This window comes from Semicossyphus pulcher, unplaced genomic scaffold (genome assembly GCF_022749685.1).
Source record: "Semicossyphus pulcher isolate SPU_LCO1_2020_fin unplaced genomic scaffold, fSemPul1.0.p SCAF_19, whole genome shotgun sequence".
Lineage (NCBI taxonomy): Eukaryota > Metazoa > Chordata > Actinopteri > Labriformes > Labridae > Semicossyphus > Semicossyphus pulcher.
Genome location: NW_027211692.1, coordinates 8,011,433 through 8,035,181, shown reverse-complemented (window position 1 = coordinate 8,035,181; position 23,749 = coordinate 8,011,433). Strand labels below are relative to the sequence as shown.

The 23,749-nt window shown below is 43.9% G+C and overlaps 1 protein-coding gene across 1 annotated transcript in view; it reads right to left on the bottom strand.

The window, feature by feature from the left end:
• Positions 1-520: 520 nt before the first annotated feature.
• Positions 521-23,749, bottom strand: part of robo2 (roundabout, axon guidance receptor, homolog 2 (Drosophila)) — a 159,712-nt gene continuing 136,483 nt past the window's right edge. Inside the window, exons 20-30 of the mRNA XM_069668005.1 lie at positions 20,359-20,486; positions 19,318-19,590; positions 18,274-18,399; positions 12,916-13,075; positions 10,031-10,294; positions 8,885-9,099; positions 4,719-4,901; positions 4,090-4,248; positions 3,624-3,884; positions 1,902-2,096; positions 521-842 (exon numbers count right to left, since the gene is read on the bottom strand). Of these exons, the coding sequence (XP_069524106.1) occupies positions 841-842; positions 1,902-2,096; positions 3,624-3,884; positions 4,090-4,248; positions 4,719-4,901; positions 8,885-9,099; positions 10,031-10,294; positions 12,916-13,075; positions 18,274-18,399; positions 19,318-19,590; positions 20,359-20,486 (1,966 nt within the window). The 3' untranslated portion in view covers positions 521-840. The remainder of the gene's footprint in view (positions 843-1,901; positions 2,097-3,623; positions 3,885-4,089; positions 4,249-4,718; positions 4,902-8,884; positions 9,100-10,030; positions 10,295-12,915; positions 13,076-18,273; positions 18,400-19,317; positions 19,591-20,358; positions 20,487-23,749) is intronic.

Sequence of the window (23,749 nt, the reverse complement as noted above, 5' to 3'; positions counted from 1 at the left end):
ACGTCTTCCAGCCTCACATCTGCCCTTCAGACTCCCACACCTCGTCTTTCTGCCACCCAACGAGTCTCACCTATGGAAATGGGTGCCTTCCTTGTCGCTGTCTTGAGCAAAGCCTTACTCTTTAATATCTCTCTGTACATTAGTATATAATTTTCTTCTCTTTACTTTACAGTACAGAAACTCCTCTTCACATATTCTTCCGGTTCTTCATGTCAGCAGGAGCTATGTTTTTGTGCTTATCACCAAAAATTGCAGTGCAAAAACAATAATTAATAATAATAATGATAATAATTAATGGTAACTATTAACAAACAATGGATTATAAAACAATTATTTTATGGCACAACAGCCACTCAATTCACATATAATACAAATGACCAGATAAAACCGACTGTTCCTGTTTGGAAATCAAAAGCTCAAACTGAATCAGGCTTGCATAGCAATGCAACGACAACTCAAAGAATATATTTACAGGAAACAAACCCCGCCCCCCTCCCGCCCCCCCTCGAGGACAGTTACCAGAAAAAGTTCTCATATAGATGTTTTCTTTTTTTTTTTTACTTGCCTTTTTCTAACAAAAAGAAAATTACAGTAAGGTAGGAGGTGGAAAATATTTTCTTGAGGACGAAAACATAGTGAGATGTACAGTATGTCTGTGTCTATACATCGCATTTACAGTTCTGTGACACTGCGGTTCTCTGTCGCCGCCTCTGCAGCTCTCCTCCCCTCTGAGGACACCCAGAGAAGGACAAAGTTCGTTTCCCCAACCGGAGAGGGAGGGGCGTCGTTCTTCTTAGAGGACAGACCGGGTTTACTCCAGTTCACATCCCAGGCAGATCACTCTGTAGGAAGCAAGGAGGGAAAAAAGAGGCAAGTATGAGAAACGCTGACGACCCTTTATTTAAAGAAATAGTTAATCAGTTTTAGGGAATGTGCTTTTTCGCTTTATTTCCAAGAGTAAGATGAGAAAAGTGATACCAATCTCATGTCTGTGCATTACTGAGCCAGAGCCGGGATTCGCTTAGGTTAGCATTAATAAGAATTAACTGCTGACACACACAAGGAGTTGAACTAACTAAGCTCTCAATATACTTCAGAGAGAGCAGGGGACACATTTACAGGATAGATGTGCAGCTAAACAAGCTGAACAAATATTATCTAAAAGACTGGAAACAGCTAGCCTGGCTCTTTCTACATTTAAAAACTATTAAAGCTCCCCTCCAGTGGAAATCAAGTGTTTAACCTTGTAAACGTCTCCATGTGGTGTTCTTCATGTGCTACAAGACATATCAGGGACAACATCAGCAGTCATCTCCATGGCTGGGCCTGTCTGCTTTTAAACAGCAGTGTATCAAGGACAGGCTGAACAACACGCTTTCAGATTGGCAGGTTTGAGACGTCACAAACCTAAGGAGCCAATCCCGTTAATGGACGGGGTGACGCTATGCATATCATTATGTGTAGCCTATGGCAACCACTTTAGCAATGCGCAAACAGCTGTAACCGTCATTATAATGCTTGCATTAGCGTTACTACTACTAATCTAATTACTACATTTCAAGCTAGCTAAGCTCTTGGGAGGATTTTTACAAGATAATTAAACATATTTTGCAGAAAAATACATCAGACACAATTTATTTTTTCAAGCAGAGCATTTTATATAAAACATGACTGCAGCTGGTCTTCAAGCCCATCAGCTCACTAACTAACATGTATCTTGTTTGTTTAGTCTTTTGCCGCATTACAGGAAGTTGGATGCTTTAATATCTCTCAGCCATCAGATGCCAGATTCAGTGACCTCACAAAATCTTACAGTGAAGCTGAGCCTCAGCCACCACAGTGCTGCACTACAGAACATGACTATATAAGCAGTGCAGTATGTCTTCAAACACAGTACTCACATAACTCTCCCGAGTACTGTCCCTGTCCGTTGGTCCCCAGGAATTCAGCGTGCTCTGTGGCGGTCCACTGCTGTGGCTGTCGTGGACCCTCGCCCTTGCGTGGCCCCGTGGAGCCCTTTGAGGAGGCTGTGCCAGAGGAGCTGTGGCCTCCAGGGGAGGGGAAGGATGGTTTACTGTATGGCAGGCACCCTTCCTCTGCAAACAAAAAGAGGCATACTTTAGGTTTGACACAACACGTGACTTTAATTGTTGCGGTGAAACACATCTAACATCTGATGCACGGAGACAAAGAGCACTTTAGAAACATCCCCCTCCTCCTGACATCTGCAGAGTGGTGATGCCAACAGGCTGTGCCAGGGCGTGCCACAGAGAAGACTCCCAGCCTCACACATGGCCCTGCAGCTAGCAGCATTATGAGGGGGTAAATACAATAACAGAGGGACCTCTGGCTGCTGTGGCACCTCCCGCTGCAGGGCATCATAACATTGACCCTCAGCAGCCTCCGTCGTTGCGTGAAATCTCATCAAACTGCTCCCCACTGCTCGGCTAATGACTGTAATAGAGCTCGACCGACCTCATGGATTCTGCTGTGAATCAGTCAGCAATCTGACGCATGTGGGGGTTCACCTTTGTGTTTTTTTTTGTAAAGATGCTGATTGCTGCACCTGTCTTTGTCTCGCAGTCTCATATTAACTGTCTGAGAAAGTCCTGGCACACAGAGGGCAGGACACACAGCATGCACATCTCTAATGGTCACCAGCACACACACACAGATGGGGTGTGGAGTGGCTGCTGTTTGTGTGAGAGGAGAAATCTGAAGCGATTAGAGTGCATTTCAGTTGCCGGGGCCTCCTGCTTCACTTGGAGCGGTGCAGGCCCATATTGGCAACAGTAACAGGGGCGTTGGGGAGGCTGAGGGGGGTATTCTGGAAACCAGAGCAAGTGGCAGACAGTGCAATCTGTTCATGGGAGCCCAGTCTGAACGCAGCATGAGAGCTAACTTCAACAGAAGAACGAGGAGAAAAATCCCCTCCTGTGTCCTTGTTTTCTCTCAGTGATGTAATTAATTATCTCTTTAATGAAACAAACGCTACACGCAGAAACAGGAAGGTTTTAACTGGGTTAAAAGGTGAAACCTAAATGTTTCTTTTCTTTGTAATGAGTAAGTAAGCAAAACATTTGATTGGATTTTGGCTGGGAAGTGGTGCAGAACAGGTTTCTATTACACATAGTTTGGCAGAGTTTCATTTATAGAAATACAAAGGGCGGCTGCGAATGTGAAGCATGGAGTGCACTACTCTTAAAATATATGCGACCGGTTCCCTTAACCAATCACATAGCTTTTAGCACTCTGTCAGCATAGGTCTAGTGATGGAGATGTCAGTCATCAGTCAGTCCATGCATCTGTCACTTCAACATTTGGTGCTAATGAAATTGTAATAACTTTATCCTTCACCACGAGCAGGTCAGCCTGTCCAGTTGTCGAATACTTTAATTCATGAAAACTTGCAGTACTTTAAATCCTTTGACCAAGTCAGCCTCACAGACCTTATGCTAAATTAGCATGCTGAAATGCTTGTTGATAAAGCATGCCAAACATGAAAAGATTTCATGTAAGAGGTATAACTTAAATGCTAACATTAGCATGTAAATGATGAGGTGTGTAACAATGACCCCCAGGGGCAGTTTGCATGTCAACAGACTCGAGTCTTGTTCCAGTACCTGTTTTTTGTCCCCTGCGCCCGTCATCGGCTCGGTCCACGGAGCCCAGCCTCTCCTGAGCCTGGCGATGATGGTCCAGAGAGGTGCGCGTCTGTCTGTCGATGGAGTTCTTTATGTCGTCGGACAGGACTCCTGACATGGGCGGGCGCTCCAGAGATGAAGCCTTCCTTTCTGTGGGGGCTGCCATGCTGCTTATGCTGCGGGCCCCCTGGATACGGCCCTGCCCCTGACAGGGAGGAGGCTCAGGGGGAGGAGGTAGGTCTGTGCCGAATGGAAAACCCACAGAATGAATCATCTGAAGCCATCAGTTACTTATAATCTTGTAGTGTGCTTTAAAAAAGACCCCACTCATGTATCCAGCCAATATTAAGTATAAGTTAAAGTTGTTCTTTTTAACAAAACAACAGATGTTGATGAAAACTTTCTTCATAAACTATTTAACATGAGTTTTCAGTCGCTGCCTCACCGTCTGCACCAGCATCTCTCCGGTGGGGTGCTGTGCCCTGGCTGCGGGGTTTGCGCGTGGGCCTGGTGGCCCTCTGGTGGCCCAGGCTGTGTGTGCCGACTGTGCTGCCATCTGTTGAGAATGGACTGCTGGGCCGGGGCCTGTGGGACAAGCCTTTACCTGCAAGAGGGAGACAGGAGCACAAGCCAGCTGGTTAATAAAGACACTGATGAGCAAACACTGAGACAATGCGGCTGAGGCTGCCATGAAGAAAGAGAGAGGTTATCAATCACATCCAAAAACCTATTAGAAAACAAAGGTTTTCATTAGAGGGGAAAGCACTCTGTTGAAGCTTATGAAAAGGTTGCAAGGATAAAATATCACCCAGTTTTTACGCATTTAAACCAAGAAAAACACGTTTAAAAGCCAGAATAGTTATAGAGAAGCTGAGTTAGAGACAAGCATGAAAGCATGTACAACAGGTGCCATGCACAACCAGGGCACAGCATCCACAAGCAGCAGAGAGGAAATCAGGAGTAAACATCAGCCAGTTGACGGCAGGAAGGAGAATCAGAGCAGAAAGGAGCAAATCATCTGCCACCAATAGGAGTTCCAGTCCAGCAGTGAGAAGCTGGTCGCCTCACACCAACCTCTCTTGCTGAGGCTCGTGCCCTCCAGGCGGTAGCCCGCCTTGTCTGCAGCGGCCACCAGGGCCTGGGCAAAGCTGCAGTGAGTAAAGATGGAGCCGTCGGACGAACTGCCCAAACTGGACCTGTGGCTGGAGAAATTACGGTCATCCTCGGAGGCCGAGCCCCACCCATTCACCATGGACCCTGAGGAACACCACAGGTTTCAGCAAATGTGCGTGTGTGTATGAATGCTTTCACACTTCTCAGCTCAGTGACCATAACCTTTCTGGATATATGATCTGACATTTGAACATCTGCGCTGTGACTGAGCACTCAGGTGGATGAGTGAGTTGAGTGATCTTATAAAAAGAGGTAATATTAGCGTCCTCGTCTTAAATGATTCTGTGTTTGCTGCGGGGCTTTTCTTTTCTTGCAGGTGAGCGCTTTTGTGTAGTCATTCTGTTCCGGCCTGTCCTCTTTCATCCAGTACACACACATGCAGAATAGATACGCACACAAACAGGTGCACACAAACACACAGCAAAACGCACACAGTGGAACAGCAGGACTGGCAGAAACTGATTTCGCTCGTCTTTTGATGAAGAACAATGAGCACACCTGTGCTGAGCAGACTTAGCTACAAAACTGCCTCAGGTGACACAGATGAAGCATCTCACAAAGCAATGTACTGAATCAAACACCTGGTGGTATGCACACGCCGCTTTCTGTCCTGTTTAAAAATGCACTGTCTGGAGGCGCAAACACTTTAAGAACTTTTATACAAAGTCAAGTATCTGACACTTGTGGCTGTTAAGTTTACGACACCTTGACGCATAAACGTTACTTTACAGATGACTAATAGACGGGAGAACAAATCACTAGCCTACTTTACATGCTGCGGACACCGACACATAAATAGGTATTAGACAGGATCTAAAGAACACATAATTATATGGTTATGTGTGCACATAAAGAAGACTTTTTCACTCATATAAACATGCTGCTGTAAGTCATTCTTCATGCTTGTTTTTTCTTTCTTTACATAAACAGCCAGACCAGCACTTTAAATATAAAAGTATCAGTCTGCCAATAAAAATATGCCACTTTGGCAAGCAAAAACACAGCGAACAGTCGGTTAATGTGACAGCTTTCAGTGGGACGGGTTTGGCAGACTTTGCTCAAGTGGCACCAACCCAAGTGCTCCGCTCACACACACACACACGCTTTCTCTGCCTCACACAGAACACAAGAAGAGTGATGTGATTGAACAGACTGCTGTAATGGAGAACTGGGGAGGTGTGAGAGTAAAGGTTGTAGAAGGAGCGATGGGAACAAAAAGTTCACAGCAGGATTTATTAAAAGGTCAGGATGGTACAAAAGGTACAATGATCTGTGCCAGGACGGCTGGCAGAGTGCAGAGATTCAAATCAACTCGACTCCGACGTATATAAGCTGCAGTGAGGAGAGATTCAGACGGTGTTTATTTAGACAAAACAATGACACACACTCTAAAATCTGACTCAAAACTTGGTAATATTATTAAGCATGGTTTATAAATCCCGATATATTGGGAAGCCCCCTTCAAAGAGCTTTTCAACTTCTCCATCTGGGAGTCTCTTCATCTGTAACCATCTGTCTCAAAGAGCTGGTTGCTCAGTCACTGGATGCGACTGCAGGGAATTGCACCTTTCACAGCTAAAGTTGCACCAGCTTTCCACCCCTATTGCAGTATAATGCTCTCAAATTAATGGAAACTTCTATAAAATATAAGCTTGCATAAGGTAGAGAGGCCCCCACACAACCCATTTTTACAGCGCTAACTGAAATTCGAGGCAGTAACTACTCGGAGCCCTCCATCTTGCAGAGCTATTTTCTTTGAAATTCTTTTCTGAGAGTTTTTCTCTAAAGAAAGAAAGACAGCAATTCCGCTGGGTCCAATCCTCCCACAAAAGAATAGAGCAGATATTGAAGTATAGGCAGCGCCAGCCAAAGCACTGAAGCTTCCAACTCCTCCGGCTCAGCGAAGGAACACTGCCTCAGCAAATCACATCACAGAATGACTTTTCACTTGCACTAACTGCCACTTTCTACTGCTGAACCTCTGGAGCACTTCTATTCTCTGAAATAGCAGTCCAATCAAACTGTGATCATTGTAACATAATTTGATAAAAATTCAATCTAGTTTTCTTTTGGCCCCAGAAATGTGGGATTTTCAGCGAGCAAGCTTTGCACTACGTGTCTGTAATTTTATCATGTCTTGAACCAGAGCAATGGGCCAAACCATGTAGTCTAAAAACCACCGTCTGACACCCCCCGTGCTCCACGCGCTGATAGAGCAAGGCCAGTAAACGGGCGATGGTTTGGGGGGCAGTAAAACCCAGCCCAGGCCTCTCCCGCCACTAAAACTGATTTATACGGGCGGAAACCCTAATCTGCATGTCGTTAAGCGGGAAAATCATTCCCCCTGACGAGAAGGCGTCTCTACCTGCCGTCAGGAGACGTGACCCCGCTCCTCACAAACCTGGCAAGGCTTTATGGGAGAGTAATCGCCCAGAACAGCCCAGCTTTCAGCTCACTGTAGGCATAACAGCCTCGCCGCCACAGCATCTCAGATTTACACGACCTTTACCGCCTACACACAAAGCCAGGTAATACCTTTGTGTTCGCTTCATCTCTCTGGCTCAAGCAAGACACGGCTCTGCAATACCCAACACAACATCAGGATTTACATTTATCTGTGAAAAAAATGTGCTGTATTATCTCAGAGCGGAGAGTAACGCATGGAGAGACAATCTGTGGGTGAAAAATGGTCCCCGAGGAGAAGGCTGCCTCTGCTTTTCTGGAGCATCAGTGAAAATGTTTGATTTACCGGCCTTTGGTGTAACATTACAAAAACAGACCTATTTCCATATTATTAAACAATGACAAATCTATCAAGCGAGCCTCGACAGGAATCTCTCTCCAACCCTCCCCGATTTGTATAGCCTCAAAATGGTGGCCGCAATAAATCTCAGCAGTTCCCCCCCTCTCCCGCCTCTCTGCCTCCCGCTCACCCTGGAGCTGAAACCGTGTCTGTGCTGTCAGAGGATGGGGTGTGAGGCAGACTTGCAGAGAGATAAGAAGAAATAGTGCTGTCTTCAGAGTAATACAGTGGAGGAGAGATGCAGTAGATTAGGGCCCGGTTGCTGCTTTATATTCCTCTAAATACATCAGCAGCAGCATGTGTCAGCGCTACCAAAACCACTGTTCCATCATCCCATGGAAAACTACTCTTTAAGGCAGCCACTGACAGGAAAGACCAACAAGCAGCACTGTAACCCTCTTATTCTCATGCTCGCTCTGGTCCTTCACACACAGACGATTTTCTGCCTGCTCCTTGTTTCCTTCCACCCATAAATTTCACAATGTGGAGTTTATTCTCTTTGTTTTCACAGACTGTATTGGAAGACTTACAGGGCTAAACTACTTTACTAAAGTGCATCATGTTCAAAAGACATCCCCGCAGTTTTGACCCTCTGGTTTACAGATAGAGAGGGCGGCCTGGTCGTTGTGAGAGCAGCAGTCCAGAGCCGGTCTCTGCAGCTGCAATGTCGTGCCCTTCATGTGTCCCCCTGACAGACGGCTGTAAAAGTTTTCAGTGAGTTGTAAAAATGGAAATGGTGCCTCTGGTCTGGAATGGAATATGCTGCACGTGAAATTTATTTCAAATCTCCCAGGGAAGATATGGGTGGTGCCGGCTCCTGTGTGCCAGTTAAATCACAGTCGCTCTCTCCTGCTCGCCATGCCTCTCCCTCCTCTTAATTTCCCACTCACTATCCTGTTTAAAATTCATGGACTTTTCTTATCTCTTTTTTTTTTTTTGTGAAATGATAATTATAATTCCCCAGAGTCTGCCAAAAGTGCTTAAAAAACTTGATTGAGGGACACTCAGTGAGCGTGTTCGCATTAAAATGTACGCAGAGCAGACTGATTAAGAACAGCAATCCATTAAGGGTAAGACAAGATGGGACAACAATGGGAAGAGAATGTTTTCCCTCTCAGAGGAATTAGAATATTGTCATTTTGATTTGAACAAAATGTGCTACATTGATTTATTAGTGTCTAAAACGGTCACAATAAAATGCTATTATTTGGAGAAATATCTAAACATGGATTGAACAAAACAAAGAGTTCAGAATGAAACGTACCTGTTAAAGAGCTGTCCAGGTTGTCCATGCTCGACCCTGGTGTGTGCTCAATACCGCGGGGATGCCTGGCTCCATAGCCTTCATCCTCCTCCTCTTCGTCTTCCTCCTCATCCTCATCAGGCAGGTCGGTCTCCAGGTCAGAAACCATTGTGCTCGACACGTAGCCCACTGGAGGAGCTGGAGCCTGGGGAGGAAGTGAGCCAACCTGCATGTGCCTGGGGAGAGACAGATGTAGTGTTACTACTCTGGAATTAATAAACATATAAATAGAGGAATGTTGAGGAATGATGAACATAGAGTGAATAAAAAGAATATTCAGTGGTTTAAATGCAGCAGAATAAAGAAAAACAATGATGTATGTAAAGCTCATTTTATATAGGAAGTGGTGAATGAATAAATGTGGACAAATTTCAGACTAATTCTACGGTGCTGCTTGTATGCTAACACAATGACCTACTAATTGCTGCTGTAGATGCTACAAAGGCCCGCTCTCCATGCCTGTCGACACATGGCTGTCACCTCAGTGGCAGCCCGCACTGCTGACAGCCGCATTTGTTTGAGGAGTGCAATGTCTTTGACGCTTTTTGCAGTGGGAATTGGTTGTAATTACTGGCCCTCTGGTGTTGTCAGAGATGCTCTCTAACCAACATAGTCATTACTGGATAACATGACATCTTCTGCCTGACAAGGCTCCCCCCAACCCCACCACACACACACACACACACACACACTTCACTATTATGAATGAATGCCAGTCTCTCATTCTCTCTGCGTTGCCGACAGAATGAAGCATGGCCTTCATCTGACTTGCATGAGAACAACAACAGTGGAATGTGCCGTATGGGTGTGGGGGAGTAAACAACCGTGGGGAAGAAATTGTGTCTCTTAGAGGGAACAAAATACAGTAGTCGCCTAAGTGGTAGCATGGGCCCATTAAAATGAAATGATTAATGGGTTTATCTCCACTGCACACACAGTTGACATGAAGAATGCTGCAGGACCAAAATGCATGCGGTAAACAATGTACAGTATGCATAGTAATATGACAACTATGCATATATGATCAAGAATAAAAATATATGTAGATAGAAAGATGGATAGATAGAATTGAACCGTATAATACTATTTTAACACTGCAGTGTTTACCATGTCTGTTTTGCCATGTCCATTTGGTACGCTCTGGTCAGTTCGTCTAAATGTGCCTGGAGCATGGGCTGCATCTCATCTCTGGGAGAAGGGGTGAGGGTGGCTGTGGACTGCTGTCCGAAGGACACAGCAGCCGGAGAGGAGGCGACTCCTCGGATGGGCGGGGTGGGAACCCTCTCCTCCTCTTCCTCCAGCTCATCCTCCATGCCCTGGTGAAGATAGGTCTGCACGGGCATGGGCGGGCCCCAACCATCACTCTCATACCTGGTGTAAGAAGGGGTGTTTAGTTCTCACAGTATGCAACCATTAGTCTGCTGTAGGGCTGCAACTGGTTATTTTTTTTATCATTGAAATAAGCAATTAAGCATTAAAGGAGAAGTTCTATATCGTGAAACCTTTACAAACTTTACAGACTCATAGGAACAAAAACTTTTGGAATCAGTCCAGTAGATGTTCTCCGATGTAGCCGCAATACGGCTGCAACATAATCCCCTTGGGCAATTCGGCCGATCGAAGTACGTTCACTAAAAGTGCTTGTGTTTGCCACTGATATGCTCAGATTGTTACTCCAGGTGTCCGACAACATTACGGAAATGATCCCTACAAAGAAGTCTCGCTCTGAAATCTGCTCTGAAATCCGCTCTGAAATCCTGAATCCAAAAGTTGTTGTTCCTTTGAGTCATTTCGACACCCAAATTTGTAAAAAATAGGGCCCAGGTTTAAATACTGAACTTCTCCTTTAAGAAAACCCAAGGTGGCGTATAAAAAACGTGTTTTACCCAACCTTCAAGACATTGATCCTACTTTCTTTTGTGACACAGAAAAGCAGTAAATGTAGAAGGCCTAATGTTTCACATTTCTGCTCAGAAAAGTGGAGTGAAAGAGAACTACAATAATGTGTGTGCAATGTTTCATAATGTAAAAGCCTTACTGAAGAGGCAGGGAACAACAGTAGGCATAAAAATGTGAAGATTTTTAACACAGAGCTTTGTGACCTTGTCCAACTTTGGTAATACTTTATTATACAACAGGTCTGAGGGGAATTATGGAGGTAGTCAGGCTTCACTTCCTCATGGCTGTGCTTATACATGCTGAAATAATACTGGCCATAAAGAAAATGTTCATTAAAGAAATTTGTCAGTGCACACTCCATAGGACATAACTGTTTTAATCTGCTGCCATTAAGAGCCGCCTCAGATTTACAGTGCAGAGGACTCTTCATTTGCCAGATAGCCTATTAAAGCCGATGACTCTCGCAGATTGGAAATGGGAGTAGGAGGACATAGCACCTAGTGGACCAAAGACAGAGGCACACACGAGCACTTAAATAAGCCTCCGTTACAGTGGAGTATGTTTGAGCTTCTGTTGGATTCACTTTGCTGAATTAAATGTTAAAAATGTGTGAGCTGATTATAAAGTCATGAAATTAGCAGAGAGATAACAAAAGAAAAGATTTGTACTGCATCAAACATTTATAAGAACAGCATTTACATCTTCTTCAGACTCAGAAGTGGATAAACTCTGCTGGTATATTTCCCTGACTGTCTGTCTCTCGCTCTTTATGAAACTATGCAATTATATTTTTTTCCACTGTGAATATCAGCAAACAGATTAATCTGAAACCATCTGTGTCTACGAGCCAGCAGCAGCAGGAGATTGCTCCAACATTGTTTTTTTTCCTCCGTTTATTTTCCAGTCATAAAGTCATCCGGTAGATTGAAGACAGGATCAGCAGATAGTTTGATCTGGAGCCATCTGTATATGAGTTTCTGTGTGTGGGTGTGTATCTGGCTGCCTGTGGAGACTGTACACACATTGATCCTTCACTTTTCTCCAGATGTACAGTCGTACAGTAATTAGCTGCAGAGAAAACAGAGCTCAACCCTGTTATTACACACAGCAATGTGTGGTGTTGCTCTTGTTGGCAAGCGCTGTCTTGTTTGTTCCAGCAAGAAAGACTCGAGTATTGAGGTAGTCAGAGGAGGAAACCACTGACAGTATGGATGACACATACGGTGATAGCATTATACAACATCCATATCAGAATAACGTGTTTGTATTTGATCAAATCTAGGGATGCACGATATTGGATTTTTTTTGCAGATTGCCGATATGATACCGATATATTAGGCACATGATTTTTTTCCACCTAATTGCAGAGAACATCAAGTCTTCCCTGTAGTGGAATTGATATGATGCCTACTCTTATTGTAGTGGCCAAAAACTGCCATACCGCAGACATCTTGCACCCTTCTTTACACTTGATGGATGAGGCGTTGTACGAAAGGTCACGTGTCTGATCACTCACGTTTCAGAGCGCACCTGAATGCAGCATCCCCCTGAAACACGGCAGAGATGGAGACACGCCCGGACTTGTTTACTGCAACGATTACGGAGACATCAGCGAATGCCGACGGACTCTTTTTTTATCATGTGTGCGTCCATGAATATGTAAGTTAGTTTTGTACTGATGATTATGTTACACTCTGTTAGTGTCGACTTTGGCCGCAAGTGTACTTTCGGCGTGTTTGATGTTAAGTTCAGTAAAATGACGAGAATGTAAGCTAACTGTGAGCTAGTTAAGAGTTGTGAAAGTTGTCTAACTTCTATTCATTGGCTCGAGTTTCTGTGACTTTTTAGTCTTTTATTTGTATATTGTTGATAACTTTGCGCAGGATATGGGTGCACACTTGTGTCGAGTCAATGTTGTAGCATTACATCAAGCTTTTAAAGGGAATCATCAAGCATTTAGGCATAATTAAAGCATTGTTTTCAGCAGAAAAATTACATATCTACTGATATGTCATTTTCAAGCCACAATCTGCAGATACCGATAACGTGCCGATAATATCGTGCATCCCTAATAAAATCCCTAGTAGACATACCCTCCTCCTTCATGAAGCTCATTGGGATAATGGTCCATCTCAGTGCCAGGGAGAGGGTGAACAGGGGGAGGGGGCAGGGGAACATTGGCCCAGTTGGACCCATTAGCTTTACTGGGTTTGGAGCCAGCCTTGGTCTTCTTCTTCTTCCCTCCTTTACCACCTACAAAAGGAGAGAGGCATTTAAGAGACACAGTCGTTGAAAATTAGATTGCAAAAGAAAATCAATTAGAAACTAATATACAAGTTGGACAGCATTGCAAATTACAGTAGCTTCTGTTGCCGTGTGACAAATGTATCCTCTAAAGAAACTCAATTTAATCCAAACATGCTTCTAAGATTACAGATCCATTCGGACTCAATTTCAGCATGCCCTTGGAAAATCATACACAATTTCAATAACAACATTTCAATGGGCTCCTGTCTGTCAGTGCTTACACAGAAAGGCTCAAGGTTGCCTGATGAAAAACACGCTCCCATTGATTAATTGCCTGAAAAGGCTCAAATCTCCATAGAAACAGGAGAGAACGGCAGTAAACGAGGCTGAGGCAGACCTTTGTGCTCCACCCATCCCTCAGTGTCCCCTTTAACACCAGGCTTTGGGCTCCACAATGAAATATCTCACTTCACAGCATCATCATAATGAATGGCTTGTGTAGTGTCAGTGTGTCCCTAATGGAATTCACTGAGAGTCTATTACTACTTTCATTTCTTTTATTACACCGGAGAGCCACTAACCCCATCCATTTCCACTCATATCCCTCCAACACCAGATTCTCCTCCGACCTATCCATCTTTATAAATCTGCCAGCCAGGTCAATACTGGGTTTTATACGATTTGGTCACTCTGAAAGAAACCTGTTTTTTTCCTTTAAAACACATTTGACTTTAAGCCCAAATCGGTTTAAGTAAGGTTTCTACAATTTACACATATTCCTGAAGACTGAGACCTGCTGATGGAAGATAAACTCCCTGTTCGGTTATATCACACAAGTGAAAAGTCCATTTAGTTCTGAAGCTTATAAAGAAAAACATTCTCTTCAAACACATTTCAGATCTGCTTTTTGTTACCTTACCTACTTGTAATTTATCAATAAAAACAAACTGTGTTTAGATTGACACTAACATGTATTATTAGCTCCTTTAGTAATTCTGCCAGAGAGCCAAGAGTCCTCTTCTTTTATAATTAATTGTACCTGTTGCCAATACAGTCCCAGAACTGTAAGGCATTTGTGTGTTCAATCAGTAGAACATGTACCCTAATATAGGGCTGCAACTATGATGATTATTCATTACAGTTCTGTAAGCCCCCCTCCAGTGAAAATCAAGTGTTAAACCTTGTAAACATCTCCATGTGGTGTTCTTCATGTGCTACAAGACATATCAGGGACAACATAAGAAGTCATCTCCATGGCTGGGCCTGTCTGCTTTTAAACTGCAGTGTACCAAGGACAGGCTGAACAACACGTTTTCAGATTGGCAGGTTTGAGACGTCACAAACCTAAGGAGCCAATCCCGTTAATGGAAGGGGTGACGCTATGCATATCATTATGTGTAACCTATGGCAACCACTTTAGCTATGCGCAGGCCAGCTGTAACCGTCATCGTCATTTTTGAAAACTCACTACTGACCACTAACGTTAACGTTACTACTACTGATCACTACATTTCAAGCCAGCTAAGTTTCAACAAGTTGCCACTGAATGATGGCAGAGACGTGTTTTGTTCTCGGCTGAAATTGGAGAAGGAGAAACGTAGCACATAGTGGGCGGGGCCTATGCAAGAGGTGTCTTGTCTTGGGAGGATTTTTAAGAGGTAATTAAACGTATTTTGCAGAAAAAAGGTCAACCACAATTTATTATTTTAAGCAGAGCATTTCATATAAAACATGTCTGTAGCTGGTCTTCAAGCCCATCAGCTCAGTAACTAACATTTATCTTGTTTGTTTAGTCTGTCGCTGTATTACAGGAAGTTGGATGCTTTAATATTTCTCAGCCATCAGATGCCAGATATCAGACACAATTGTTTCAAGCAGAGCATTTTACGTCTTGAAACATGACTGGAGCTATTTTTAAATTGCCTTCCATGCTCAACTAACAGTCAAAGACCAACAGATATTTAGCTCACTATGACAGAAAACAAAGACAGTAGCATTTCCTCACAACAAACCTAAATGGTATCAACTATTAAGAACGTTTCGGATTACTTTTGCGTAAACAGACTTATCAATCGATTGACCACAAGATAAATTAATCTACAGGTATGAAACAAGGAACCTCTGTTTAACCAAAACTCATCTAATACACCATAACCATGTTGTGCGATCACATACTGGAAATGTCATTATATACAACTTTTCTCTCATGCATCTTAGACTGTATATATATAGGGAAGTAGGAGACACACTGTACATAAATCCATTGTGGCAGCCTGAAGTTCCTGTCGACCATTAAACACCTCAAATCTCAATCATGGCAATAACTCAAACTGACGTCACCGGCCACACAGACCAGGAAAAGCCATCTTTGGGAAACTCTGTTGAACACATTTGTATCTGTCATCTGTTGGTTAGCCCGCGCTGCCAAAAGCATGTAATCACTTTTCCCCCCTGCCACATAAAAAGCTGCCAATATAGCATCTTGTGCAATGTAAAATCATGCACTCTAAAATAATCTAATAAACTGACGTGACTCACAGGCTGTAAAAAGTATATCACTGTCATCATAAGAAACATACAGAAGAAATGAGGTACTTTTCTGTTGATTTTAATGGAGGCCAGATGGCAGAGATGTACTCAACTAAAAAATATGTTTTAAGTTATTATCAGTCTTTTACCAGCGTGACAAACAAAAGCACCTGAAAGATAAGCATGTCACGGGGGCAGGGGATGAAACATCAGGCATGAGGAGACAGAAGGGGTGTCAGGATAAGATTAATCAAGAATGGAAGTAATAAAAGAAACAACTGTAAGCCCAAGGCAGACGGCACCACAGTGTAAGTATAGTCTGAAGTAATTGGGTTTCCTAATCGTACCTCTGGGCGACGCTTGACTTTTACCAATAAATGGTGAGCTGACGTGATTGTTCAATCATCCTTAGTCCTGCCACACAAGACCAGCCATCAATATTGTAAATGAGCCTCTTCTAGGGAAGGACTGTCTGGCACTGGAGTTACAACAGCTCACCCCAAATATGAAAAATACAGAGAGAGGCTGTGGCTAGGAGCTACACAAGAATTACACAGTGAACCCGTCTCCTGTGACAAAACTAGGCCTTTCTTCAAAGGGGAACTCATACTATATATAGATTCAGCGTTGGGTATTTATACCCAAGGTTTGGGCGCTCCCAGCCTATAACTGCAGGGCTGCATAGCCTTGAGCTTGCTTTGTTTTCATTGGGTGCGTCAGTGCTGAGGGGGAAAGCCACAGAGCAGAGACTCTAGAAGGTCTATGCAGCCGGATATAACCTATGAGTGGGAGAATCATTTCAAAAGAAACATCAAAATAACTCAAAGTCATGTATCAGCTAAAAAACAACATGTTACATAACAGGGTGAGATGCAACATATGTGGAGAGTGCAGGAGCAAAACGGGTCACACACAAACATGGACTTCATGTAATCAGGGACTATATAGCTTCACAGAGTGTTGAGAAAGTGTGGGGGTCTTCAGGGTCTCCAACTGCCAGATAAAAACACAGAAAACACCAGAAACATCTTCTCCCCTACACTAAGAAAGCTTTTAATGAGCAGCTTCTTGTCCCCAGCGGAGATCCATGCTGCCATGAAAGCTGCTCTATTTCTGTTCCTTTTCATCCTGCTCTCTTCTTTCAGACCTGACATTCATTATTCCTTCCATCTCCTTTGAGGGAGAGCGAGGCACTGCAGCTTCAACTTTCCCCCTTCAAACGCTCAGTTTACTTTAGTTGAAGTCTGAATCAAACCTCAGCTTGTGCTGATTCAGATCAATCGCTGTAGTAATGTGTGGAATAGAGTGTACTGCATGTATAGGAGATCTTGTTTCTGCTAATTCTCTGTTCTTTTCGTTTAGTTAATTTGCCTTTAAAGCATCATTGATACAGATAATTACTTATTTTAGTTATATTAAGATATTTAATTTGTTACTTGCTCTCTTGCCCAGAAGAAGATGAAAAGATTGATACCACTTCCATGTCCGTCTGTTAAATATGAAGCTACAGCAAGCAGCCTGCTAGCTTAGCTTAGCACAAAGTCTAGAAGTAGGGAGAAATAGCTAGCCTGGCTCTTTCCAAATGTGATAAAATCCACATAAAAGCACCTCTAAAGCTCTTTCATATGTTACTTGTTTGTTTAAACTTTTAAAAAATAGATCTTTACAGGTTACAAGTTTACAGATTGGTGTTGCTCTTCTTACTAACTCTCTGCAGGAAGGCGAATAAGCGTAATCCCAAAAAGCTATATGCCCTGACATATTACACAAGATACTCCATTCAATAATCTATTTTCATCATAGTGTTTCTCTTCATCTCATGATTTTAATCATACGGCCTGTACTAAGCCTTATCGAGCCCTCAGTAACCTGCGTGTCAGTGGGAAGAATCTGCCTGTAAGGCATGGTCACTTCCCATCCTTCTCTGCAGCCCGCTGTGTGCCACAGCATTGAATTAGAGACCAGTTAAAGCAGTGGCTTGTAACTAGATAAAAGAGAAGAGTGGAAGGGAGGCATGCAGCCCTCTGCCTTGGTGTCCTATAAATGACATTGTAATTCTCTGAACATGGGTTTTAGTGTAGTCAGCCACCATTAGGGGAAGAGGGAAAGAGGGAGGTATTTTTGCCACTTTACCCAGCCAAGCATCTCTAATGGTGTGTGCGTGTGTGTGTGTGTGTATATAGTCCACTCCGTCTGAAAGACTCCCTCTGCCCCTATTCCCGTCTGCTCACTCACACAGCGAGAGACAAAGCCTTTACAGTGAAGGCAGAAAACCAGCATTAGCACTTGCAGCTATATTCTGTCAGGAGATCATCGGTACTATTCTCTCTCTCTCTGATTTAGATGTTCCTTTTTCTTTATGCTCCAATAAGCTGTCAACTCCTATCTTATATCACAACATGCCTGTTGCACACAGTACCCGGAATAACTAAAGAAATTACTTGAAAGCATTCACATGTAATGAACTGCAAGAAGTGGGGGCTGCGTGGAAAAAGAAGCATCTCTGGTGAGTGAGAGGGACTGTGTTTATAAACGTTCTCTCAGATGTCAGGTTAGTACATGCAAATATCAGATCAATAAAGCAATTAAGACATCAGTCAATCATTAAGTCAAGCAGCAGAACCCCAGAGAGTGTCCCAGCTTGCTTTATAAGATCCTCTGCTGCGTGAACCAACCTGAGAGACTGCCGCTTCGCTCTGAGCTGTTGTGAGAGCTGGTGGTGCTGAAATCTTGTGATTGGTTGTGTGGTATTCTATTTGACAATCCATCGGCCAATCGGTAGTCAGGAATGAAAAGGAGGGCTACAGTGGGGGTTAAAGGGCAAAAATCACAGTGGCATCAGGTGATTGGCAGTTAGCACAAGCACATGCAGACATGCAGTTAGAGCATAAAGCAAGCAGGATAATTCAGGATTCAGACATTCAACAAGGTGCCCTTGTTCAGCTTCTCATTGGAAAACATAATGCATAATCTTTCAGACCATAAAATGTGATAAATGTGGCCGAAGATGGGATTTTAATTCCCCTTCAGATACATATAATCAAACATAATCACATGGGATTATATTTCTAAAAATAATGCAAGGGAATATTGGAAAAGGAGTATTTTAAAGAGCCAGTGCATTAAAGGGATCATGTAAAAAAAATGATTTATCTGTTTTAGACTGTCGGAAAATGAGATCATAAATATATATGTTAGAAAACAGCCAAAGAATATTCATTACACCTTAAGTATGAAACTCAACTTGGCTTTGAAAAATCCTGCATCGATTCCAAGGTAATTAATTTTGGATTATTTTCTTAAATATTAGTCAAGCTAAAATGGATTACCGATTACTCCGGAACTGAAGGAGGAGTAGTGCCGACATGAAAACCCAGCAAGAAATAGATGGATGACTTAACTGCACTACTCCTTCATTCATGAGCTGTTTATTCAACCTTGGAGAGTAACCAAGATGATGTCTTCTGGGGGGGAAATTACTCTTTTTAAGACAACTCCCCCCGACCACAGGCGGTTTGGAAAGGCTTCAGAGGCCTTTGTTGGAAAAAGTTTGAATTCCAAATAGCAGTCTTGTTATAACTGTAAATTTTTGGCTTGTGATTGATGTCACAGGATAAGGATAATCTCTAGGGTACACTATTACGCCTGCTGGACCTCACACATGAGGGCAACACGATCCCTACACATCGCCATTAGCACATACACTTTCTCTAACTTACTGTTGTTGCAAGAGTTCTTGTCGGGCAGGGAGTACCCCAGGCTGGCCATCTCCTGCTTGGCCTGAAGTGAGGCCTTCCACTGGGCGTCAGGCAGATCCACAGCCAGCTCGTGGATGCTGCTGGAGTGGAGAATCTGTGTGGTGGCATAGGGAGTGGCCTGGGATGTTTGGCCGGGGCTGTTGTAGTTGGCTTTGGTGGTGAAGTCTATGCTGCTGTAGATGGCTCCATCAGATAGCATAGTGCCTGTTTTATCCCCTTGACCAGAGGGGAGATCTGGAAAAGAAGAAGGGAGGGACAACTTGTCTGTGGTCCGGTTTGAAGGCAGTAGAAGAGGACGATCCCTTTTGGTTTTGGTTCTTTCAGTTCAGCTCACATCTCAAATTCCCTCCATGTCTGCCTTCCAACCCTCAGCCTCCCAGTCCAGGTGCCCTGTTTCCTCTCTACACGTGTGGATATTTCACTCCCCTCCCCTATTTGTCCATATACAAGAGGGACATACTGCTGCTCTGCATGTGTGTGATAGCAGAAGAAGGGAGGGGGAGAGAAAGCCAGTGAAAGAGCAAGCAGACTCCCTCTGCAGTGCATGGCTTGCATGCCCAGTGAAGGGTAGATGATGTAGAGCCATGGCGGAAGTGTCCGCATCTGCGCCAGTCAAGCTGCGCCTGTCCTTCACGACTGGCTGCTCAAGACCATCCTTTCAAACACCCATCCACCCCCTGCTCCTCTGCCTCCTCTGCCCGTCTCTCCCCTCACATTCTCTCGCTCTGAGGTATGGGCTGTGACACCAGGCTGGACTATTTGCCATTACTCAGCCTGGTGACAGAGGGGGCCCTGCTGTTAATGTTCTAGCTGTCCTCTGCTGTGATATATAAATATACCCAAACACACATGTGATATGCATATATGTTTACATCATGCATGCATATATGTACATGATAAACAGCAGGAAATCTGGTGGAACAAAAAGGAAGGCAGGTCATCATCTTTCATCTTCGTCACCTCTTTTATTCAAGGCACCGGAGACAGCAGCAGACCACTCACCTCCTCGGCCAAAGTTACTCAGGTCATTGGGTCCCCCGGAGCTGCTGTTGACAGGCAGGCTGGTGGCCGGCCAAGAGTCCGCTAACCAGGGGTAGCCTGGGTCACTTGCATTCAGCAGGCCTGGCCGGCTATGTAGAAACAAAGCATGAAACACAAGATTAAACATAGGCTGTGAAATTACATTAATATCAGAGCAAAAAAAGACCCCTGGTTACTTATTATGCATAGTTTTATCCACATTATGTTGCTGGATTCAGAAATAATGAATAAAAAACACGACAGTAATCAGCAGAGAGACAATGTGAAGAAATCAAACATATGTTCTAACGTTAGTCTGTGCACGAGAATGTGTGTTGGTGTGAGATAAGCTTGCAATAAGCCACTGAAGCTAATGAAAGTATTGTGAGATAGGAGGAAATACTGCTCGGATACATTTCTTCTCCTGCAAAGTTGGAATTCCTTCAGGCACACAGCCCTTTATCTCTCCGTTTCTCCTGCTGTGTCTTTGTCACATTCCCTGAGTTATTAATGCAAAATCACACTGTGGAGACACTAATGCATGCATTTGCTCTCTGCACACATGTGCAGCATTGCACAAGGACACCTACATGTGCATGTTTCCTTATTCATTAATATCTTGTGCATTCTGCTGTGTTTTCCCATCAACCCCTTGTGGTGATGTCCAGACAGTCTAAATCTTATTTGATGAGACGTCAAAGCTCTGCCATTGCCCCACCATGATGCCATCACCCACTTGTGGGATGCCTGTATGTGGGAGAGGGCAGCTCCATTTAACAGGTGTTGTGTCCCTCCTGAGGGGGCGAGACCCATAAAAAGCAGCCATTAAGACTTTAACCTGTCATGGGTGACTGCTGGGAGGCCATTAGGGCCACTTTACTGTACAATCACGTCTCAGGCTCGTTACCATGGGTAACACAGATGGAGTTAAATGAGAATGAAATGGAGTTAAATGCCTTTGTTTATGTGTCACTTCGTTGATTCATCCTACTCTGCTCGCTCTCAATGACTTTGCACTGAAAAGGATTAAAAATTGAGAATTGCAAAGAAAATTTAAGAAAGTATATTCACCAGTTAACTTCAGTAGAGGTAGAATACAGAATAAGCTCTTTTTAAGCAGAGAAAAACGGAGCATATTAATGCTGACGGTGTCTTTTCTTCATTTTCCGCTGAGAAATCTCACCCTGCGCTTGGCAGACAGGCACCCCATGTGATGTAGCAAATGGCATTGTCTCCTCAGCAACACAGAACACCCCGCTGCCAGTGCCCGGCAGTGCTGTATGTAGCTGGCTACAGATACACATGTGCATCCTGAGAAGCTGCAGAGCACGGTAGTTAGCAGCCAGGCTGCCTGATGGGCTTTTTTGTCTTAGCTCCAGTGGTTTGTCGTGTTGGCTCTGAGGGACTGTAGGGGAGTCAAGCCCTGCGGACAAGGGCAGGTAATGGGCATGCTGCAGCCAGTCTCTCGCTCAGCCACAGGTTCTAATGAGAAGAGCTGTTCCACAGAGAGGGGGGAGTCCAAATGAACTGCAGCCCTGGCAAGCTAAGAGCCCTCGCTGTGGTTCCTGAATGCCAAAACAGGCCCTCGGGGGAGACAAGTCATTCAAATTGATGGCTGTGCATCAGACAGATGCACTTTTATAGGGTAATACATCTCTCCCCGTCCTTCCTTCCTCTGTTTCTGGCTGCTATGTTCCCCCACTACCATCATTCTCTCTCGCCATACCATCTTTCCCTAACCCCCCTTTCCCCTTTTTCCCCTTTTCCCCCATTACACACCTCCACCTCCTGTTTCTATCCCCCTCCGTACCTCTACCCAACTAAAGATTCCAAGCCGCTGAAAAATAGGAGGACAACATGTCTGCAGCGAGTATTGAAAAGAACATTGTCTTAAGTAAAGACCATGCCTTTGTCTCACTCCACAAGTCCTCCACCATCCCGCTAGAGAAAGACCAATTGAAAGACAAGGAGCCGACAGTGGAAATGGCTGCATCGTCCTTGTATTTATCACACAACAGCATCCCAGCAACGGATAATTAGAATAAGACTGATTCCTACTAGGGATACTTGTTAGAAAAATATATGTGTGTGACTGTGTGTGTGTGTGTGTGAAATGGTGTGGTAATGGGGAGCAGGTGGGGTGTGGACAACCAGGTCATACATCTAATGAAAAGTCAACACATAACTTTTAATCCCCGGCCAACCCGGGATGGATGGCAACCTTGGCAGATAAAATTTGATTTGGAGCGTTTCCTCTTCCTGTTCGACATTTCAGTTACTTGTGATGGGTAGGAAACCATAAATACTGCAGAAGATGCCTGACACTGAGCTCCCCATAAATAAGCCCTGTGAGAGATATTAATTCCAAAGCAACTTCATAAATCAGGTGTTTATGGTCCCACAGACTGGCGAATGGAACTTGGATTAAAAGTGCAGACATTAGCTCGCACTTAGAGCAACGGGAAACACAGATTACTTTGTAGATGAACTCTCAGGGAACATGCTGTTATTTAGCATTCAGATCGTGGGATGTAAAGGAATCTCCATAGCAACAGTGTTAGTGAAACCTGTTCGCTGCATTGCTCTGCCCATGTTTCCCGCCTATAGGAGCGAATCTGCTTTGCTAAAATATTGATCAGTGCCAGGGTAGGAAGTTATTACTACCTCCTAATTACCATCTCCCTATTGGCAGGGGGGGATAAGGAATGAGCCCTTATCAGCTTTTATCAATTTCAATTGAGCAGCCAAGTCAAATCTTCCAGGTCTACCAATCTGCAGCCTATTCATCTTCCATGAATCATTTATTTTGTGATCGATTAAATGTAATTGTTCAGTCAGGGCAATTTGGCAGTAGCCAATGAGAAACTGGTAACAGACGCGGCTTCATTTGCTATTGTCTAATTAATGCAATAAACATCTCATGTAACAAATGAACACATTTTCCCTGCTGCACATTTCCACTCTCAGGGCAGATGGGCAAGTTGCAACATCTGGGATTTGATGGCACCAGAGTGACGAACGGATCAGAGGCTCCGCTTAGAATAAGAGTTCCAGACTGCATCCTTTTCCAGCGTTGTGAAAATTGTGGCAGTCGCTGCTACTGACTAAAGATATGACAAATACAGAGCACCACCAATACAGACATTTCAAATCCCATTCGCTGGAGTGAGAATCAGAAGCACTTATGTGGAAAATTGAAGGAAAAACACTACAGCAGAAAGTAGATGAGAAACGGCTTGGCAAGTGGCGTGGCTAATTCATTGAGAGCGTGCTGGAAGCTCACAGAACAATATAGGCAAATTCTCCGTTCTGGCATTCAGTCATACCCACACAGTGAGGGAAGAAAATGGAGAAAAAAAAAAGCATAAATAAA